This window comes from Bactrocera oleae, chromosome 2 (genome assembly GCF_042242935.1).
Source record: "Bactrocera oleae isolate idBacOlea1 chromosome 2, idBacOlea1, whole genome shotgun sequence".
In the NCBI taxonomy this organism is placed as follows: Eukaryota; Metazoa; Arthropoda; class Insecta; order Diptera; family Tephritidae; genus Bactrocera; species Bactrocera oleae.
The window spans coordinates 4,821,396-4,843,363 of record NC_091536.1 but is presented as its reverse complement, the minus strand read 5'-3'; the positions used below and the strand labels follow the sequence as shown (position 1 = coordinate 4,843,363).

At 35.0% G+C, this 21,968-nt stretch overlaps 2 protein-coding genes across 16 annotated transcripts in view; both read right to left on the bottom strand.

Annotated features, from left to right (window-relative positions):
- unc79 (UNC-79 domain-containing protein) overlaps nucleotides 1-20,716 on the bottom strand; it is a 28,072-nt gene extending 7,356 nt beyond the window's left edge. For 2 of the 15 annotated variants that reach the window (XM_014234080.3, XM_036373502.2), the window contains exons 1-21: nucleotides 20,610-20,716; nucleotides 20,220-20,328; nucleotides 17,495-17,614; nucleotides 17,258-17,419; nucleotides 17,011-17,181; nucleotides 16,610-16,699; nucleotides 16,358-16,543; nucleotides 15,555-16,247; nucleotides 15,406-15,494; nucleotides 14,776-15,328; nucleotides 14,441-14,712; nucleotides 14,262-14,363; nucleotides 13,921-14,065; nucleotides 12,794-12,850; nucleotides 9,529-9,608; nucleotides 7,587-7,649; nucleotides 4,078-4,186; nucleotides 3,039-3,256; nucleotides 2,823-2,971; nucleotides 2,024-2,757; nucleotides 1,868-1,945 (exon numbers count right to left, since the gene is read on the bottom strand). In XM_014234080.3, coding sequence (XP_014089555.2) covers nucleotides 1,868-1,945; nucleotides 2,024-2,757; nucleotides 2,823-2,971; nucleotides 3,039-3,256; nucleotides 4,078-4,186; nucleotides 7,587-7,649; nucleotides 9,529-9,608; nucleotides 12,794-12,850; nucleotides 13,921-14,065; nucleotides 14,262-14,363; nucleotides 14,441-14,712; nucleotides 14,776-15,328; nucleotides 15,406-15,494; nucleotides 15,555-16,247; nucleotides 16,358-16,543; nucleotides 16,610-16,699; nucleotides 17,011-17,181; nucleotides 17,258-17,419; nucleotides 17,495-17,614; nucleotides 20,220-20,274 — 4,126 coding nt within the window. In that variant the 5' untranslated portion in view covers nucleotides 20,275-20,328; nucleotides 20,610-20,716. Of the gene's footprint in view, nucleotides 1-1,102; nucleotides 1,946-2,023; nucleotides 2,758-2,822; nucleotides 2,972-3,038; nucleotides 3,257-4,077; nucleotides 4,187-7,586; nucleotides 7,650-9,528; nucleotides 9,609-12,793; nucleotides 12,851-13,920; nucleotides 14,066-14,261; nucleotides 14,364-14,440; nucleotides 14,713-14,775; nucleotides 15,329-15,405; nucleotides 16,248-16,357; nucleotides 16,544-16,609; nucleotides 16,700-17,010; nucleotides 17,182-17,257; nucleotides 17,420-17,494; nucleotides 17,615-20,219; nucleotides 20,329-20,609 lie in introns of all 15 variants that reach the window. The other 13 variants (XM_070107242.1, XM_070107247.1, XM_036373505.2 and 10 more) reach the window with 10 other exon arrangements.
- LOC118682977 (uncharacterized) lies at nucleotides 18,260-20,190 on the bottom strand. Its single transcript, XM_036373509.2, has 4 exons — nucleotides 19,200-20,190; nucleotides 18,955-19,107; nucleotides 18,725-18,892; nucleotides 18,260-18,638 (listed from the first exon to the last, which is right to left on the bottom strand). The coding sequence occupies exons 1-4, from the start codon at nucleotides 19,260-19,262 to the stop codon at nucleotides 18,465-18,467; spliced, it is 558 nt and encodes a 185-aa protein (XP_036229402.2). The 5' UTR covers nucleotides 19,263-20,190; the 3' UTR covers nucleotides 18,260-18,464.
- Nucleotides 20,717-21,968: the final 1,252 nt, after the last annotated feature.

The window sequence follows — 21,968 nt, the reverse complement described above, 5'->3', positions numbered from 1 at the left end:
TGTTGTTAGTCCATGGTACGGGTCGACCAGTTAAATTTCAAAACATGAAAACTAAAGCATCCAAAAAGAAAGAAGGGAGTTCCAACTACCCGGGTAATCGAATATTACAGTTACCTCTCGAAAAGTCCCTCCAGTGTTGTTAAAAAGGGGTTAGCTGTTTTTCCTTGGGTATAGCTTGTATATTATATTTCAGATAATCATTTTTATATTTTAATTAAAATTTTTGAAGGCGTCAGCAATATTCTAAGTAAGTCACACATTCGATATTGCGAAATATCCTAGACACAAAATTTCTGGATTATTATTTGCAACCTCATTTGCTAGCGCCAGAAGTCGTTTTATCGACTTCCTTGAACGAGCCTAAAGGATCTCTTGGATGAGTATCGACATTGACATGAAGAGTGTTCCTTACATAAGAGGTATTGCCTGCTTGATAACACTTATTATGATACTATAGTATGAATATAATCGGGGAGCACGGCAATATCGGGTGAAAGATACAATAATGGAATTATAAAGATTATAGGTGCCCATCTGCATTAACATTTCTTATATGTATATCGCCGCATGTAAGTAAAATAAAGTAATATCAAAGAACGCGTAATACATACATATATAATAATTACATTGCGTAGTCAAAGTAGTTCAAGGGCTATATAAATGATAGCATACAGACTAAAAGTTTTCAGGATGAACAAGGAACATCAGAGAAGATAGTGACATAGAAACATCGAGAATGGTTGCATGGGGTATTGTAGACACAGTATGTAAATGTGTATGTCGTTCATAACGCGCAATTGGACAATGATTTCTGACCAAGTATTTGAAGAGTATTTCTAATTCTTTTTATAAAATCTGTACAGAATGAGATCCTGATAATTTCTTGTTAATTTAATTTTTATTAAAGAGTTATGGTCGAATTCATATGAACGACACACTCATAACACGATCTTTTACGCAACATAATTCCAATTGAAAATTAAGAAAACGAAGATAAGAACGAATGCCCATCAAAAAAAAAGAAACAGAAATTCGTAAACGCAGTGACATTTCGCCTGTTACTGGGAAACCGGAGGTGGGGACGGCATGCACTACAACCTACCTTGGTGAGCCGATGCCGATATAGGCGCATTTACGGTGGTGGCGCCACTACCACTAACACCAGCAACAGCACCAACACCGCCTGAAGCAACGCCACAAGTGCAGTGAAGCAACGGATTGTTGGTCGTTGTGGGACTGGGACTGAGGGCCGCTGTTGCCGATGGCGGTGGCAACAGATTCGGTGCGGATGGATGCTTTTGAAAGTGTGAATGATAGGAGGTGTGATGCGGCTGGTGTGGAGGTAGTGACGTCTTTTGTGTTGACAACATTTGTACGCTCGTTTGCGGCGGCTCTGCTTCCCGCAACGTCGGCAGTGGACTATGTGCTGTGAACGTTTGACTAGGTGTGGGCGCTACGCAATGTACTAAATACTGATGACTCTGACTATGAGATGCTGAGGAAGCTAACGTTGATATTGTAGCTATAGATTGTGGTTGTGATGTTGGTGGTGGATGTGCACTACTACCGGTGAAATGCGCAAAATGCGCAACAAAAGTGTTGGTGGAAGTGGATGGTGAATTGGAGGAGAAGAAGAAATTGCTATGTGACGCGGATGTTGCGAGATTATGTATGGGACAGGGTTGTGGGGCAGCCGCAGCTGTGGAATGATGTTTCGAAGATGTTGTGGGTTGTGTGGTATGAGGGTAAGCATGTGGATGGGAGTGGGCGTGGCCGGCACGGGGATATTGGGTGGGTGGATGACTAGTGGTTACATAACTATGACTAGAAACATTAGCTTGGTTGCCACTAGAGCCTAAAAACTGACCCAAACCGAAACGTGATGTTTTCCGCTTGAGTATGGGCGCAGATATTTGGCGACTGTAAATCTTTTCCTTCTCAGGCACTGCAGTAAAGAAAAGAAAATGTTCGTATAAGTTTCCACATCACAGTTGGGTATTAAAATATTCACTTAAATACGTACTAAATTTGGAGTCTTGACGTGGTATCATGCTTGCCGGTGCGGACATAGTGCGCTTGTACGGCCATTTAGTACCAAACGAGGCGCTTAGCGTTTTTGCCATACTACCGCTGGTGTCTGATTGGCTCAATGCCTCACGCGCTTTCAATATTTTAGACGATAGCGCCTCACTGCCATTCTCCGAATTACGTAAATCACGCAAATATGAAATATCACCACATTTCTCCAAATTAATTTGCGCCTCCACAAAGAGCGTATCGAAGCGATTTAAAAAGAACTCCCAGGTGAGGATTTTTCGATCCGAAAGCGAGTTGTGCAACTGGTAGACGGATTGCAGCACCACCGGTCGGTCTACGATAAACAAATCAAATTGCGATTCCAAGCAAAAGAGGAGTGACCGAATTGCCGTGTCATGTATGGTGCCAATATAGAGGGTCGCCCGCTGCGCCACATACACATTAATGTCGTCCATGCTGGCGATCAGATGACAAAATGCGGTAGCGAGCGCCGTCTGCAGTCCGACTTCGGTGCGTAAGGGGGTCGAGTCCATGAAACGGGTAATTACGGTAACTCGCTCAACTGCTGTGAATCGGATGCGCCAATCGGTGTCATGAAATGCTTCCTGCACGACACGCCAAAATACATCCGAGCCCAGTGGGAGTGTGATACAATGTAGCAGTAGTGGTACGCTTGCTTGGCAGATGTGGGAATGCTCGGCGATGCAAAGCCCCCAAAGGCTGGAAATAACGGAAAATAATTTAAATGTTGTGCACTTCCTTTGAGAAGTACAAATGTAACTAACTTTTTAATTAGTAGATTTTCTTGACACCATATGAAAAAGCCGCGATATTCGCGTGCCGCTTTAGCTAGAGCGTCACCATGGAGTGCCATTACATTTAGACATTGTAGAATGTAATATAGAATTTCAGGTTTCTTTATAGTGGGAATTTCCTAAATGTGAAAAAGAAGAAATAACTAAATGTTTCTTTTAAGGAACGCGTATAAAAATTTAACTCACCGTTAATAGCTGGTGTATATATTGTAGTGTTTGTGGTAGTTGATCCAATGTAAATTTAAATTTACCAACCGAAGTATGCCAAAAATCTTCACCCTCTTCCTCTTCCTCCTCCTCATCGGATACGCTGCCATTTTCTCCTACACCACCACCAGTGCTACCATTTGCTCCGCCATTTTCGCCAAGCACTGAGGCTCTGGTTACGCTAACATTGGCACTACCTATGAGGAGAAAGAGATGAGTATGAAATAATTCGCAAACTAGAAAATTATTATGACGTGGAGTGCTTTTTGGGTACTATGAAATAATATTTTCGGTTTTTATGAGGTGTGCGTAGGGATGTTGGAAATTTTCAATCGCGTGGATCAATTGAGCGTTAGCCTAAAACGAAAGAGAAGAGATGAAAAAAGTTTCGCTATTACTCGATAAACTAAGGGGTCCCACAAGTTATAAGCCAACTTGTGAACAATAAACGCTATCGGAAAAAACTTTATGTTATACTTTAATTTTGGCAATGTTGGGATTCGGACCCACAACACAGAGATTGGCTGGATTAAATATTACGGGCTGAGCAAACTAACAATGAAAGAGTGCAGTACCTGTTTCTTACCAACGTGAGCACATATGGATACTAAAGTGAACTGCTCGTTTCTTCGAGCACACAACGGTATCTGTATTTATGGATTGATATGTTTTTTCACCTGTGAACCTGTTGAAAAGGAGAAGGGAAGGGGTTGAACATCTCTAGAACTCTGCTTTAAAGTAAATATATCAAAAATTCCGCAGCACAATTCGACATATGACTATTTGTAGGTAAAGTTAAGAGATTGAGAAAAATTTTGATGAAACAAAGCCGGTTCAAATATAATGTAAGTGTAAAATACATATTTTTAATCTTTTATCTCTCTTTGTTTACATTGTGTATGCAATTTAAAATTTTGTTCTCTATAATACGCTCTTCGACAACCTATATCTCATTATCTAACTCTCTCTTTGTGAGTGGGAGGGAGTCTCTTAGGCGTGTTCCTAGTTTACAACTCACCAACATCTGCATCGGAGAGCGTTATAGAACGTGCTATAGCTCTATCCGCCGGCAGGATGGAAGCTAAATCCAATTGTTCGGAAACTGTTTCCACTGTTGCGGTCATAATCTAAATTGTATGTTAAAAACCAAAAAAAAAAAGCGAAATAAAAGCTGTATATTTTGTCTTCAGTAAGATGAGAAACAAAGCTCTACTTATATATATCTTTGTTGGAGACTATATACAGCAGTTATACATTTACATATATAGTACAAGACCACAAGAAATTTGAACGTAACGAATATTTTTTAAACTTTTTTGTGACACTATAATGTTTGTACCCACATATATGTACTTTAATGACAGCGTTTTAATAATAATTCGTAGGAGACAAAATTAAAAAATATACATACATATGTACATGTGTCTATAAGTAACTGTAAACAGAAAGAAATTGTGCAATAAAATGCTTGGAACATGAATATTATTGCATTTAATTACATTTGGTGTTGTTGGTGCTGTACAATGAACATTTCTTCGTTTGACATGCTAACATTTATAAAAAAGAAATTATGAAAAAAAAACTAAAATCTATAAACGAAAACGATAATTATTTATAATTATTTTGCTATTTAAAGATTTTTAAATATTTTTTTTAATATAATTTAAAGTATTTTACAATTAATTATATACTTGGATTTTGTTATTCACACACATACAAAGTACTTTGAGACAGTGAAATATATAAATTTTAGAAAAAAAAGTAACTAATTAGACAAAAAATTTAGCAGCGATTTGTAAAAATTTGAGTGACAAATTATTTGCAAAAACAAAAATATATGTCTACAGAATAGCTGATGTTTTTTTGCTATTAAAAATAAATAACTATTCTTAATTTATATCTTGCTTACAATGTTATAATCTACCAAGCCTATTTGAACAGTCCGATACTGTTAAATTATTTAACGTAATTGACACTTTAGTAGCTCAAAATATTGTTAATAGGAGTTTATAAGTACTAAAGTATACTATATAAGTAAATAAACTGGAAGTTACCCAGTTATTGGAAGTACTCGGTACTATGTGGATGGTTGAATATCTTCAGTTTTAGTTACAAAAGATTAAAGATTGAACACTTTTTTACAACAGTCAAAACCGTAGTACTACATATGTATGTATGTATGTATAAGAGAATTCTGACGGCATTTCGTATATAAAAATTTAACTGAGGAAATTTGTGAGTGATTTTTTTTTTCAAGTGGTATTGTCTTTTATACAACTGTGATGATTTTTAATAAATATATTGAATCAATTTATAATTATACCGTGAATAGGGTATAAGGTATTAAGTTTGCCATAAAGTTTGTAACATTTTAAGGTTCTCTACTTTTTTGAAGAAAAAAGCCCAGCTGTATTTTGTACGCTTTCAATATAAGATCTCGACGTAAAATGCGCCAAGTCGTTCCATACGTCAGCCCGAGTTGCTGCGAACGGCACCGAATCGACTCTCCACGGTCTTCGTCTACACTCTCAGCTACTGCCGCTGTATTTTCTTCACTGCGAGCTGGACGTGGTCTATTCGGTCGAATATTATCCAGTAATGAATGCTGGGTCTCAAAATAGGTGATGGTGTTGCGAATAGTACGCTCAGTAGGCCGATTATGTTGACTATAAGCGAAGCTCATATGGAAAACTTTTTTTATTTGACAAGGTATCTTCACAAAATTTGGCACGAATTATTATCCAAGTGAACAATACAATATTCGAAGAACTTCAGATCTGACCACTTTAGCATATAGCTGCTGTATAAACTATCCGACCAAAATCAAGTTCTTGTAAGGAAAAGTTGAGGCTGTGAAGAGTATTATAGCTTCGTCGCAGCCGAAGTTAGCGTTTTTTCTTGTTATAAAATACATTCGACAGTTTACATTAAGTAAAAAATTATACATTAAAGCATTTCTCAACATGTGTATAATAAATAATAGTACTTGAATAAGATCGTTGCGTGCGGAATTTGTTTTAAAGCCAGTGAAACGGGAAAGTTTTTTACTAACTTTTTCAAAACCTTCAAATTTTTAACAAAAAAAAACATAATAATAATGTCAAAACCGGTCAATGTTTGTTGGAATCACAATAGTACTAGGCTTTTTACGAATTCCATAAATGATCGTTAAAAATGTTTAAGCTTTCATTTTATGGCAAACAGTTTTAGTAACGGCGTTGATTTCATGAATTTCAGAGATATTAAGAATATAGAAAATATTTTTTTAAATGTATATAATACTCGTAAGTTGCGTTTGTGGTTTGATAATAGTTTGTGTACAGTTTTAAATAGGGCCATAAGAAAAAATTCAAAAGAAAACGTTTTTTCGAATAACTTCTGTTTATTATTAATAAAATTTGAATAAAATGAAATTCAAGAGTAAAACTTTCTTAAAAAATCGATATCCAAAAATCCATTAAAATACAGATTTAAATCATTACTGAAGGTACTGTTATTACGCGCTTGTTTTTAGCGCTAATACTACTAGATCGCTTTAGAGGTAAACATATGATTGACAGTACTTAAAGCCATTTACGTGCTCTTTGCAGCCCTTCTTTTACAAAAAAAAACTCCGAGGACTGTTTACTAAATTACTAGCCATCGTTATAATACACAATTTAGAAAGAAATATATTGTACTAAAGTTTTGAAAGGAACATTTAAAATGGATATACTTGTACGAAAGATACTGTCTAGTGTATGAATCCATCTAAGTTCTAAAAGACAGTGAAACTAAAGCACAGATGGAAGCTGGTGATAGATTGAAGTGTCTTTTAGTTACAGATATTATATATTGCATTAAAAACTCGTTGTTTTACCAAAAAAACATTAAAAATTTTGATGTTTACTGATGACGCTCGAAAAAATACGTAAATAAAATATAAATGTCCTAAGCGCTAAAATATCTAACTAAGCTTTTAGATCTATATTAAATTACAAAGGCACAAAGAAATGTTTATCTTCGTTATCTAGTCTTATTGGGAATGTTATTATAATGAAAAAATATGAAATAAATAAGTCATCACAAACAATGTCTGACGGCAACAAAAAAGCCTTAAGGGACTTTAGCTGTAGTAGTTAGTAGACTATTTGGTGACAAATTATTGATGTGACTTAAAAAAAAAATTATAAAAAATATTTTTTATAGTTTATATCTATTCATTCAAGTAGTACGCGTGTATAACTATGTACAATCATACGTAGAAGTTTGGTATATATACAGGTAACATAGAATCAAATAGCCTTTTTTCATGGTTATGTAATTTTGAATTCAGATAGGCATGGACCTTAATCACTTTACAACAACGATAAACAAAAAAGATTTTTTCATGTAAAAAAAAAAAAAATAATAATAATAAAATTGTTTACAAATAATTTAGTAGCTATAATTATAAGTAAATTTCATTTTGTAAGCAAACATTAATCGAGCTATTTTATCGATAATTTTTTTGAGTTATTTTCATTGAATTTCGTATGCACAAAGTACCTCGTCTGTGGCGTGAACTTTTCTCAATTCAATACTATCAACTGAATGCCCATTATCGTTATTCTAAAAAAAAAGTATACGAAATAAAATAAAATTAAATTATATTTATTTTAATTTTTAATAATTGAAAAGTTACCCATAATATTGTTTTTACTGTGGAAAAGTAATATAAAAACATTTATGTATGTAATCCCTGCAATGAACGGGCATACTGCGGTACACAAATTATCATTCAGGCAAGAATTTTTGGATTGAAATCGAACTGGGCAAACAACTGGACTGTTGTTAGATTTTCTCCTATGAGATCTAACTAGGCCGCAAAATATAAGTTTAAGTTAAGACATTTTCGATTGAAATCTAACTAGTTTAGAAAAGTACTAGTTCACAGCGGGAGTTTTCGGTCAGTAATCAGTAATCATAGAAATGACAGTTTACGAGCGGAAATTGCTCACTCGGATCTAACTAGTTAGAAAAAACCACTAGCTTGGAACTAGAACATTTAGTCTTTAGGGGTTATATATTTGCAAGTCAGACAAACGCGTTTTTTGCGCAGTATTTTTTTAAAGATCTTATTATTTAATCAGTAAATAAAATATACAATATGATATAGGTAATGATTTTTTGTGAAATAAATCACATTTCAGTGTAGATTAAAAATCGCAATTATTATCGAAAATGTGACTTCTTCGATTATTACCCAACAAACCGTTTCGGAGAATTTTTCTCAAAAAGCAACGTTACAGAAAAACGTGTTTAAAGTTTTAAAGTTAAACTATTACAAATTTGCTCATATCTACGAAACTGTTGGCCAGATACACTTCATATATATATTATATATTGTAACGAACATGGGTGCCAGAATAAAATAGACAATATCATTATCAAAATCAACCGACAGCGAAATTTGTAGTTGCCAGAATGTTCGAGTGGCAATGTTTTAGTAACGATCAGCAGGGATATAATATTTTCGTTGAAATCAATCTTTGTTTTGAATTTTAATTTTAGGGTGAAATCGGACTAAGACGAAAATTATAATATCTGCATTGAAAATTAACTAGTCTCAAAAGAAACGAGATCGTACCAATTATGCACGTTAATTAATAATTTCTTTATATTTACTTCACGGAGATACATTTTTAACTCTTAATTTTTTAAACTCAATATAAAATTTCGGTTTTGTTTTTTTTTTGTTGGATTCTTTTGCTTATGTCAAGCTAAATATATTTCTGACCGGAACCTTTTAGAAACTTAAAAATATATGGTTGGTTGATTAGTTACACTTGCGGTTCATATCGGCTGTATTGGAAGTGGTTTGTAGCTAGTTCAATTCACTGCAGGGATGACATGCGAACATAAAAACACACATTGTGTCTTATTTTCGTTTCTTTGTATATACGAACAGTATTGTGAGTTCGCTTGCCAAAATTAATGATGAAAATAAAAATTAATAAAAATGTAAATATGCAAAGTTGTATGTATGTATTATAATAACTTTGAAATCGTTTACAATATATAAATAAATCTGTAATGTAACTCGGAAACTTTTGATTTCCAACTTTTGCAACTTCAAAATAAAATGTTAAACAACAATTGTCAAACGCATTATTCAATGTAACGAATACATACTGTACTTAGTCATCTTTTTACTACATCTTTCAATTATTATATAATTGTTTTTATTTTTTAATAAATGTGTTAACTTTAGTAATGCTTAAACACGTCAAATTAACATGAACGCATCCTTCAAGTACAAAAACGGAACATAGTCGATAAAATGTCTATAAAATATGTAATATGTATTCAAAGTTGTATGCAATAGTTTATAAATATATTTGTATGCCTGTAATTGTATTTGTTTTGTAAATACTTATACCATTGCTGTCTTTTGCTTTAGTTTTTTGTTGTTGTATTTTTTGTTTTTGTTTTTTTCATGTATACATACGGAGCAAACGTGTGGCATGTGAACGAGTACACCGCCTACGGAGTGTGGTTCCGGCTGTGGCACTGCTACTGGCACCGGTCCTATACAACCCGGTCGGCAAGTCAACAATTACGAGAAACAAGAAACAAATATTATATATTAGCTAAATGAGTTTGTGGAAATTTGTGTAATTTATCATTAAAATCAAAACTCGAATACACAGGGAATACTAAAGGTTGAACATATCTTAGACGTAAGGTTGCAATGTGGACGGGGTTTCTTCTATAACTCTGTTCTTTGGTAAGCGAGCGGCAAAAGAATACTCGCTAAAATAATAAAGACGCTTGTATAGCAATAAAACAAACTCAACTATTTCTATAAAGTACAGCGAGTTTGGTAAAATCCTATTCAAAATTTTCAACTAACCACTGTAAACATTTCTAGACACACAAAAAATGGCGCTCATGTATGGCAGCTAAGTAGTTGCTGTTGTTCTTTAATACTTTCCGGTAAAACTTATCTGAGTTGATCATTCAATTGTCACTCGCTTACGATAAACAGATTTGATGCTAATTTAAATAAGAAAAAATAAGACGAGCAAGGTGCGTCGCAGTCGTTGGCTGCGGCTCATGCAACTATTTGTTATTAGTAATTAAACAAAAAAAATTACTTTTAAGCGCTATTCAATGCTAATGTTTCAAAAACGTATATACAGAGATTACTTCGTAATTACTTATTTTCAAACGCAATACAGCAAAATATAATGTAAATGAGCTTTCGGCTAATCATGCATGCATTGAAAATTCGATGTTTGTACAATTATCTGTATGTAAGTATATTTGTGCTATGATGTAATATGGGAATATCTGTGGTTTTTGGGGTTTACTGTAGTTATGTTTTTTTTGGGTAAGTAATTGCTATTCTGCCAAAAACTTATTAGAAATATTTACTATAAATACTAAAATGCTTTCGTGGACCAAATGCACCATATGTGCAATCACGACAGTTTATGTGCGTCTTTCAGAACAGTGACAATCGCGTCTCAAACTTAGCATAAATATATTAGCATGTAACGAAGTCGTATACATTGAATCGATTCCGCTGTTTTAAAGAAAAGAAGCGTAAGGGTTGAGAATGTATCGTTTTTAGCAGAGATATCCCTAAATCGGTACTTGTCGCATCGATGTTGTTATACCCCGAGCAGAGTATATTAAGTTTGCCACGAAGTTTGTAACACCCCGAATGAAATGTCGGATACCCAATAAAAAAATACATATAAATGTTCAGCATGATGAAGTGAGTCGATTAAGCCATGTCCGTCTATCTGTCTGTAGATTGGAATTGAGGTATGCACCGCGACCTATGGTCTATTGTGCCCTCAATCAATCTGTCTGTATATACGCAAAGTAGTCCTTCAGTTTTTAAGATATCGATATGAAATTTTGCACACGTTTTTTCACCCAAAAAAATTTTTAACTTATCGGGACCATCGATATTCGGCCACTATAGCATATAACTGCCATACAAATTGAAGGATCGGAATCAAGTTCTTGTATAGAAAAATTTTTCATTTCGGTTTTCAGCCAACGGATCATACCAAACACCACGGAGACGCTGCCAATATATAACACTCGTATAGTAAAATTGATTTAGTAAAATAAACCGATGCTCTCTTAATTTATATTTGTTGAAAGTATAAACGTTCTATATCAGCTGATCTTTACAGTTCCGTATCAGTCCGCAAATGATGACGTTAGTTTTAGCCGGTCCTATTTTCAAGTCATAAGTTCACCGAGTCCATTGAAAATGTAATTTCATATTCTATAACAACGTAGGTTGTGAGTACAAGAGCATATTTCAGAAGAAAATCTATTCCATCCCTTAGGTTAGGTTAGGTTAGGAGGTCGATCAAAAAAGGATCCCACTTGGACAGCTTTAGACGCCGGTCCGTTGTGATACCTACAAAACTCCTATAATCTGGATCAAAAGACCCTTACAAGTCGACGAGACGGTTTGTGCTTACTACAAACTTGTTAAGACGGCCAATATCCATTTCGGATAAGTATTCAGGTCCGCCAAAAGTGTGATTGCCGAGATATTTCAATCGCAGCCTAGGGAAAGCCGGACATTGGAGGAGAAAGTGCCGGGATGATTCCACCTCGCCCTCCTCCATGCAACTTTGGCAACTAGCATCGGGTGGTACACCAAGCCGTACCGCATGAGTGCCCATTGGACAGTGTCCAGTGAGAACTCCTACCATAGCGGAGAGATGCACTTTGCTCAGGGCGAGAAGTTCCCCCGACCTCCTGCGATCCACTCTTGGACAGAAGGATCTCGCGGTCGCACAGGACCTTCCATCCCTTAAGAATCTAAATAACCAAATCGTCGAGCCATTTTTCGGTTGCTAAAGATCAAACATTAAATTACAACATTTCAACATAAGCCGAAAATTTTGGTGGTACTTACAATCAAATAACAGTAAACGAAAGTTATTCGGAAGATGAGTTAATGTTATTATTATATTAAGTTGATCAGTTTGAGGATTTTCAGAAAAGATGGTTATGACTTCTAAAAGGATCAATAGCTACAAGTCGGTTATTATGAGCAACTTATTATTCAAGAAAATCTCTTAGCATCTTCAACAGTTGAATTGATGAAAAGTAGATGTAGATGACGGAGGTAGCATTGGATAGTAATTTAAAATCAAAATAGAAGTCTACAAGATTTGAGGATTTGATCAAGGGGTTTAGCCACGCTTCATTTTTATTACTTGCACTTTTAGTAACAGAATCACTTTTTCCTTTGTGATAAAATTCGACGAAGATTCTTAGTGTATTAGAAAATTTCTGTCATATCGGGCGATTCAAGGCCCAAAGTTATATTAAAAATTTTGATTAGAAAAAACATTATTTGAGTGTAGCTTGAAAACAGTAGCTAATAAGCGAGTGTTTTGTGGGTCGTTTTTTTTCAGTGTGACGTTTATTGCGAGTGAAAGTGCTGCAAAATGTGCACATTTTTGTTTGCTGGTGACAACTGTGTCACTTTACGGTGTTTTTGTTTGTTTAGTTTTTGGTGTTTAGAAAACTATTTAAAGTTGTTTGTTTAAATATTAGCTTCATTGAAAAAATTCAAAAAAAGTTTTTTTTCAAAAATTACTTTTAAAAAATCAATCAAAAAAGAAAGTATTATGTAATTAAGTAATAGCTTGAGTAGAGTAGAGTAAGGTAGAAAAAAAACGTATAGTATAGGAATACGTGAAAGCTGGTTGAATGCTAGGATGCTTCACCTGCCATAATTATAATCTTCCCATCGTCTGAAAAGAATTGATCTAGCTTTAAGATGTCTTAAGGATTTGGATGAGCAAAAGTTTATGTAAAAGCATTAGTATCATTATTTTTATTTGGAGTGATTATTTTTGTTGTTGTTGTAGTAGTAATAGTTGTTGTACGTATTAGTAGAGTTAAAAGTGGCACGCAGTGTTGGGAGGGCGTAGTAGGTATAATGAGTCGAGAGCACAGAGAATTACAGTTCAGAGTACGCGTTTGTTGATAAGGAGAGAGATAGAAAGATAGAGAGATAGAGATACAAGATACATAATAACAAAGTGAGGTAAACAATTTTAATGTTGAGTTGTCTGTACAAAAAAAAAAAATATTTATATAATTTATAAAATATATATGTAAGTACTTATAATTGCGTTCATTGCTTTTAAGTGATAATTATTTATCGTAAAATATTTTAGAAAATTTTTGTTGTGTTTCAAACCGTAAATTTTGGTGAATATAATTGCATATACCAAGTGGATAAAGTTGTTAGAATGGTTTAAAGTTCTTTGCACTGTGAGAGTCGTTAGTATTTTGGATCACATGATTTAATTTTTGTAAAATGATTGCAAATTTTTATGTGTATACTTGAAAGCATACAAGGTGAAAATACTAGGGTGGCCGTAAGTTTCATACAATGTTGTTTATACTATTTTTAATTTAAAAAACTGTTTAAAGTTTTTTTTTAGATTTATTCAAACTCAATCACATGTGGTTTATTGATTTTAATTGACTTGCAATTATAGGTGGTCTAATTTGGAATTAAATTACATAAACTAGTACAATACTATCGAGCGTAATGTTATCCAATACATTTAATACACACTTACTATGTTTTTTACTGATTAAGTGGTTGCATTACGCCAAGTTTACAGTGGTCTATTTTCAATTTACTTGGTTTAGCCAAATTCTTTTATAATATTTATGTACAAATGTAGGTGAAATTTCTCCACCAATTCTTCGTCGCTTCTAATAGGTCGAAGGTGAAAGTTTAATTTGGGTAGCACATGTGTTTGTGTAGGATTGAAATTAGGTGAGGGTGTGTATTATGTATATTTATAATGAATAAATATAATTTAAATTGAAGCACCTGCAAAACCGCCTAGCGGACCCAAAGGTATGGGCAGTGGTGCCATTGATAGTGATACATCGCGTTCACGCGATTTCTCCTTATCACTCTCGGGTGGACTCTTGCGTGAGGATTTTTCCTCTTCTATGATATCTTCGATGGGAATCTGTGAAAGATTTAAGCAATGCACGTACACATTAAAAATGGGTTAGTAAAATAAATATGATGTGAGAGTATTCTAATAAGAGTGCACTATAATCCGGAGAAGACATTTTCATACAAAAAATCCGTAAGGTTTTAACTTGTTGATTGCTAACTGTGAAGCTTAAATTAATTGAACTTAAAAATGATAAGTGACTTACATCTGGTGGGCGTACAGGATTCAGTGGTGCCATAAATTGTACCAGTTTTGTCGCCAGTTGGTGCCACATAATGGATGCCTCACAATAAGCACACTCAGCCACCTTAGTCAAAAGGTTGAAAAACTAAGTTTAATCTTACTTATCATTGACATACATATGTATGTAATTGAATTATTTACCTTAAGTGAGCAGACGTGACTGCTCAAGCCCACACGTGCCGCCGTGACCATGCACTTGATCAAGCGTGATACATTCTCACAGACGCTAGTATGTATGCCCATGTGCTGTTCAATATCCTGCAATTCCATTTGCTTCAACAAGATATCCAACATGAGAATGCAACATGTGAGATTGTGCTCGGCATCTGTAGAAAATTCTGTGTGACGATTGGAAGGTGCTTCATCATCCGAAATGGCGGATGTATTGCCCGAGTCGTCTTCAACTACTGGAGCTATTCAAACCGTTAAGAAAAAACTGATTAGAAGAGTTCAGTTAAACAGCTTGTATAACTTACAAATCGAACTTCGGCGTGGTGGATTACCCAATTCGTTTTTCGTCTCCTTCAAGGGGGTTTTTGGACCCTTAGCCTGTCCTTCTTTTTCGCGCATGAGCTCATGTTGCACGCCATATTTCATGATACGAACACCATCGCCGAACATAGCGAACAACTGTACCAGTGGTATTAGAATTCCCAACTTTGTGAGTATCTGTAACCAATGTAAAGCTTGTTGTTGCACTTTAGCTGTGGTCTTCTCGAACCGTATCGCCACAAAGTTGTACATAGTTTTAGCATCGAAGCCGAGTGGTGACATTTCCGGATCGAGTATTTTGCTGAGCACAATTTTTAGCTCATTCAACTCCTTTTCGCCTACATCGTTCGTGATAGCCTCCATCCAGTGTGGCATAACATAATCCCAGATTTCAGAAGTAATGACCTCATAGGGTACCAGGCATATGAGACGTTGCAGACCTTCTTTCAGGTGGCTAGTTCGCGAAGCTAACGTCTCCCAGTGTCCGCCCACACGCGCATACTCTGGCGGATGTGGTAGTAAACAAGAGATAAAGATCTGTGAAGAAACAATGCGTTTGGTGTTCATAATTATTAGGTAAGAATAAGACATAATTATACATATATAATATTTACATTGTAATGTATGCGACAAATCTCCTTAAGCCAATTGCAGACGTGCTCCACCTTAAGCTTCTCGATGGTGCTCTCGATTTGGCTTGCTACTATGTGGGAATAATTTGAATACAGTATAAATATGGTAAATGGCTTTGCTCTCGACTTACCATCATATGAGCACGCTGTTACGTGAAACCAATGGAAGAGCATACTGAGTATGCGTCCTAATACCTCCACTGGCATTTCGGGTGTCGGTGTGCAACGACCCACCAATAACCAGATGCCATAACGGCCCAACATTTGACGCTCTTCCAACGTTATGGTATCCGGTGTACCGGTACCACCGTTCTTCTTTGGATCTGAACCATCCTTGCCGGGCTCGAAATTGAGCGGTTTAGCCTCGCGTAACAAACTAATCACGGACTCCACCATGTGCATCTGTATCTCTGGATCCATTTGCCAAATAATTTGGAGACTACGATGAACCACATGATCGCCACCACGTCGCGAATTGTGTCGATTGCTGTGACACAGCGAGCAGTAACGAATAGGGTGATTTCCATTATAGCTAGCACACTCGGTAGAGAAACAGATCGAGAAGGCTGCCTTATCGGTCGAACGGCAATTCTTATTCTCACATACCATAGAGACTTGCTGCATTGGATGGAGAATGTCGCCGAACTCGAGGTTGGCATGTTTGCGATGAATCTCATTGGCGCATTCGATGCAAAGATAAAGTGGGGGCGGACAGTCGGGTGCATAGCTAATACTGATGCTGTGATCAAAACAAACTTTGGCCGCCTCAGCATTGCCAGCATTGGGGCATTGTTCGCATTGACATACAAAGGGTACCATGTCGTCTGCGGAATGAAGGTGTGGGATTGTGTTTGAGTTATATACTATTTGTACATATGTACTATATACAAGTATATATACTATAGCATATCTTATGAAATAAACGTTTACGTACTTGTTAGTTTCGACAATAAAACTTTACGATCGAATAGGTTGGGATCGAAAGCGGGCCAATAGTAGAAAAGCAGTTTGGCTGCTGAGGAGCGTGACATAGAGGTGCCGTAAGCGATAACGCAAAGTATATCCTTGACAACATTGTGTTTAAGTGTCATCAGACATTCTAGCAGTTGACAGTGGTGTGCTGCAAAGTTTCATTGCAAAAGTTATCAAAACATTTGTATACAACAAGTATGACAACAATACTTACCGGGATTATGAGAATATTGAAGAACCATCATAATGACCGAAGATACTGCCTGACATGCCTGACATTCTTGTTCATCTGCGCTGCGTCGGGCTGTCGGATAAAATTACTAATCAATTACTATCTCAGATTGCAAACTTGACGATTAATGTCCGTCATATTATTTATATTTTGATATTTACAAGCTGTTTAGGGAAGCTAAAATAAATAAGCGTTCTCTCTAATACTTAATCTCCAAAACTTTGTACCCAACCCTGTCCAAAATGTTTAATCGCCCGACCTTTTATGATGTTTTTTTACATAAAAATGAGAATTGGACAATACCTTGTGAGCTATGGCTTTCTTTGCTGATATAAAAGGCAAAAAAACTAACCTTACTTTTCTGTTTGCGATTTCATACTTACTTATAGTGAATGGTAGAATATAATAGCATAGTGCATTAACGATATCTTGGTGTAGAGCTGGTGGTAGTACAGACATAGTAGAGCTGACCAGATAGGGTAAATTGTCAATTAAATCCTTATCTAGAAAAGGTAGTATGCAGCAAAGACACTGCAACAGAGCCTTTCCAAACACTGTAAATTAGTAGAGAAAAGAAATTATTTAAACAGACATAATTTAATTCTAGCATAAATCTCATTCTTCACCCACCGATTTGTCCATATTGTATGCACGGTGCCACATCAATGAGCATTGTGAGAGCATTATAAAGGTTACCATATTCGAGATTTGGGTAGGCTGACATGCGTGTGGGATCCTCGGAGGGGTCGCGTATAAGTTCGTGTGGTGAGGTACGTACATCTTTAAGGACAGCTACGTAAAAACGATTATATATATGTAGATATTGGCAATATTGTGTGAAAAATCATTGTTTTATGGAGAACTTACTTAGTAGGGTTTGTGAAAAGTATTTGATATTGTTAGCAATATCGACGCCAGAGGGCGTGGGTTGGGTATTTTGTAGCAGGCGTACATGCGAATCATGGAGACATCGCAATTTTGCTTGAACTACAAAAGATAAAGTGAATATTTATTTATTAATTTTTGTAAGTAAGTTTCTTAAAATAACGACTTATTTGATATTTGCTAAATATATTTAGATATGCCCTGAAAGATGTCCTTATACCTGTTCTTTATACATCAGCTGCTTTTCTTTTTAATTTATTTTACACCAAACGTGCTCTAGTCTTGAAGCTTAGGCTTTAAAGTCCAAAAACCAAATAAAATCATTTTCCTCTCTTTTCAATTTTATAATTTCGGGTTTAACTGCTTACCAAGTAAAATGTCTCTTGAATATGTGTTAAAATCAGTGATATGTGCAGTAATCTTACGTTGTGATGTAAGTGTGAAACTCGAAAGACAACTTTTCAGAGACTTTGCCTTTCACCGATTTACACAACCCGTAAAGCAACCTTCCTTTCAACACAATTTATAGACATGGTTTTTAATATGAATTTCGGATTGCTTCCGCATTAAGTGGATATGAGCCCTAATAACCCCTGCGACATGTACCTATATCTACTTTATGAGAGAACGGTTCGATGCTTATACAATTTTGTTATTTGTTTTGTTTCTCAGTTAATTGAGACATTTGTAGTTATCCACTGTTATTTGAACACACACTTAGTTCTAAATGCCTGTTGTTTTGTTTTGTAAAAGCGCATAATTTATTATAATTACTTCATTCACTTTATTTAATATGTTTTTAATTATTTTAGATATAATAGATTGATTAAGCACGGCTTAAAAACAAGTATTAAAAAAAAATTATAAAAAATTTAATGATAATAATATTAGGCCATGCGGGCAGAAAATTTACACCAGACTTAAACTGTAAAATTTCCGAATGATTATCTCTTTATTCATCGTGTTTTTCCCATTTTTCCAATTCCTTGAAACCAAACCACACAAATAAACTGAGAGACATTGTTTTTGCGTTAAAGAAGACGAGCTTAAGTAGATAGTCGCCGGTGGGAATTGGCAAAATAAAATTAGCATGCAGTGGTCTAAAGCGGTCTACGATTAATTCTCCCTATAAAAAAGAAATAATAACAACGTAAAAAGAAAATAATAAAATTAGTAAGTAAGCAACAGATATATGATATTGACGTAGCACACCTGATAAGGACAAGAGTGATTGGCATTCGTATACTTTTCTATCAATTTATATAAAATATTTAAATAAAGAGCTTCCTTTCGGTTTTTGAAGAAAGCGCAAATATCGAAGGTTTTATTAATCGAGAATGTTTGATAGGTGTTGTATTTGCGTAGCAGCTCTATGTGTATCTAAAAGTATTTTTAGTATGTTTCTTAGTTAATATCAATGAATAGTTAAGCATAATACGCACAGTCCACTTATCCACACGCTTGAGAAATTGCAAACGAATCGTTGCCTCGGTGACGTCACGCTTCACAGCTTTGAGCCGACAGACGTTGACGCGCATTAAATTTTCATTGACATCTCGACATTCCATTTTCGTCAGTTTAAAAAAGGAACCATGCTTTTAAGGCGAATGTTTTGTTTTGGTTTTAATGAGAAGTTGTTTATAAATAAATTAAGTAGCAAAATTTCTACAAAATTTTAAACACTTACACATTCTCCGAGCACAGCTTGTAAAATTATAATCCTTGCAAAAATGTCACTGATTCTCACCATATTGTCTGCTTTCGTGATATCTTATTTATGTTTATGTGTTTTTTTGAGCTGACTACTACTCAGCAAAAAAGTTGTCTAGCACAGTTGCGGTGTTGGTGTAAAGTGAAATATTTATGGCTTTTCATTTAAAATACATAGGGCGCAAAGTCATTAACGCTTCTGATGCGCTTTTAATTATTTGCGACTTTTAAAAGACTAATTAAATGAACCCAAGTGAAGTCTAGCCAGTCATCAGGTGAAGGGTGCTTCAATTGCTATATGTTTCACTTTTATAGTGCTGATTACTTGTAACAATAAATTATCCCTAACCCACTACCTAAAATCACTTCCGGCAAATACTTTTTAGTATAGACAGGAAGGCAGCAAGAGAGTCAGAGTCAGAAGAAGACTACGATATGGATTTCAGTCTCTTCGACCAAATAGCTCAACATTAAGGTTAAAAGCAGTGTGAATTTCCATCATTTTACGCCTCTTCTTAATTGTAGAGGTAAGAAAAATTTCGGAGAGATAAATTCGATAATTATTGGTAACAATAGTCGGACAAAAGTGGTTGATATCAAGCAAATTTTATTATACACTTTTTGTAAGAATTGTCTAACCCATTAGATAAATGTTTAGGCTTAATATTTAAAATTAAGGTATAAGATATGAACGCAATATGACTATATATAAAGTTATATATGTACTTATGTATGTCTCTGGACCATCTGCTGGATCTGTGCCCGCTAGAGATCTATTCAAGCAAACGTAAAACTATTTTAAGAAACTTTTCAACGGCTTATTAAACTATTCGAGTATAGTGTGGCCTTTTATATGTATAAACATTATATAAAAGCTCGGAATAGATCGCAGGAAAAAGGTCTAATATATTATACTTACATATGGTAAGTATACTCGTATATATAGATTTTATTTGACTATTAAATGTATTATGTATTAAAATAATTTTCAACTTACAAGCAGCTGCGCGAGTGCCCATATTGACAAGCTGATTTTTGAAGGTATCAGACATTATATCAGGCAAATCCTTCCCATCGCCAAAGCCGCTCCCAAAGCAGTTGGCATTCTGTTAAATTCGAAAACCAAGAAATAAAATTGAAATTTTTATTAAAATAAAATTATTATTAATATAAAATAGTCAATTCCTTGTCGTTTAAAATCGTTTTTTTACTAAGCGTAGGAGTTTATATAAAAAAATTTCACGCAATTATATAACAACTACGCCCTACTTTTATTGGATGCTGTAAAATATCAAGTAAAATATTCACAGTTATCACACGATATTGCTGACTTTCTGATTCCACACAATAAAATAAACATTCTGCTATAAAATAGTAAAAGACTTGCCTCAAAATTTGTTAATTTTTTTAATAAATTTGCAATTTTTCACAAGATTATCGTACACACGCACTGCAGCTACCAAAATCTCCACCTAAAGTGTTCGCAAGTGAAAATTTTCGCGTGTATGTATCCACCAGCACGACAGTTATCTATACAGTGAAAGTGCTCGAAGCGGAGGGGTCGCGGGTTGTCCTACACAGTTGGAGCTGTGGAACGCTCTGCGATACACAAACCCGCTATTCACTTCACTGATAAGCGTTTTGGCAATTCGTAAAATCAATAGATGCCTTCGCCTATCCGCGACGTCTCTTCGTCACTTCGTGAACAGCTGTTGGTGGCAGGACATGCGCTCTGGCGATGATCGCCCCTTTGTTTACATTCACATTTGCCGTGTATAAACAAAACAAATACTCGTCCATATGGAGAGGTATGAAGCCACAAGTGTTTGTTGCTGTAAATATTTACATTTTCCGTTATGCATTTGTGTTGGTGTTATCGTCGTTGAGGCAGTTGTCGACTTACTGCGCCGTCTCAGCACTTTGTTTACAAACATTATCAGCTGTTTGAACTTTATCAGTCCACTTTTAGATGTGTGTTGGCGTGAATAGATGAAGAATTTACCGCGTATATGGGGGTTGTAGTTATTCAAGTGCTCAACAGGTAGTGGTCGCATTGTGGTTATTGCCTTCTTGCGCATTTCAATTCCGCTTCAATTTGTTGCCGGCTTCTTATTCTTACGTCATCAGTAGATGTTTTGGTCTGACCTTCATGTTACCCAGCGCACATTAAAGTAAGTGAATTCAGGTTCCTTGATTTCAGATCTCTGCTTCAACTTCTCATAAAAACCTATGGACACCACAGTGCCTTAAAAACATTTATTATTAAATATAACTTTAAATTTACGACAACAAATAATATGATGGTTACTTTTGTTCAGCATTGTACTTAGTCTCGCCCATTTATAGAACTATGAAATAACCATAAATTTACAACCTCCTTTTTAATGAATATGAAGAGTCCGAGGGAACATTGAAGCCTACAACGATTATTTAAGGGCAAAACGTGAGGTATGTTAATATATGTTAAGTATTGGGAAAATATGTATGTACAAGTAGACCAAATATGGTACTTATAATAAAAATTCAAGAATCAAATCGTACTTATACGGCGAACATTAATTTATCACAAGAGTCATCAAGGATTGTTAACACATGTACATAAATAACCAATATTAAACGATATTAATACAGAAAAAATTAAAATTTCAAAAATCAAATATCCAAAAATTCGTGTTTGGTAAATATGTAGGTTCGATTTTTATATTTCAATTAGAGTTTCATTATATAGCCGAATAAATTAGAATCC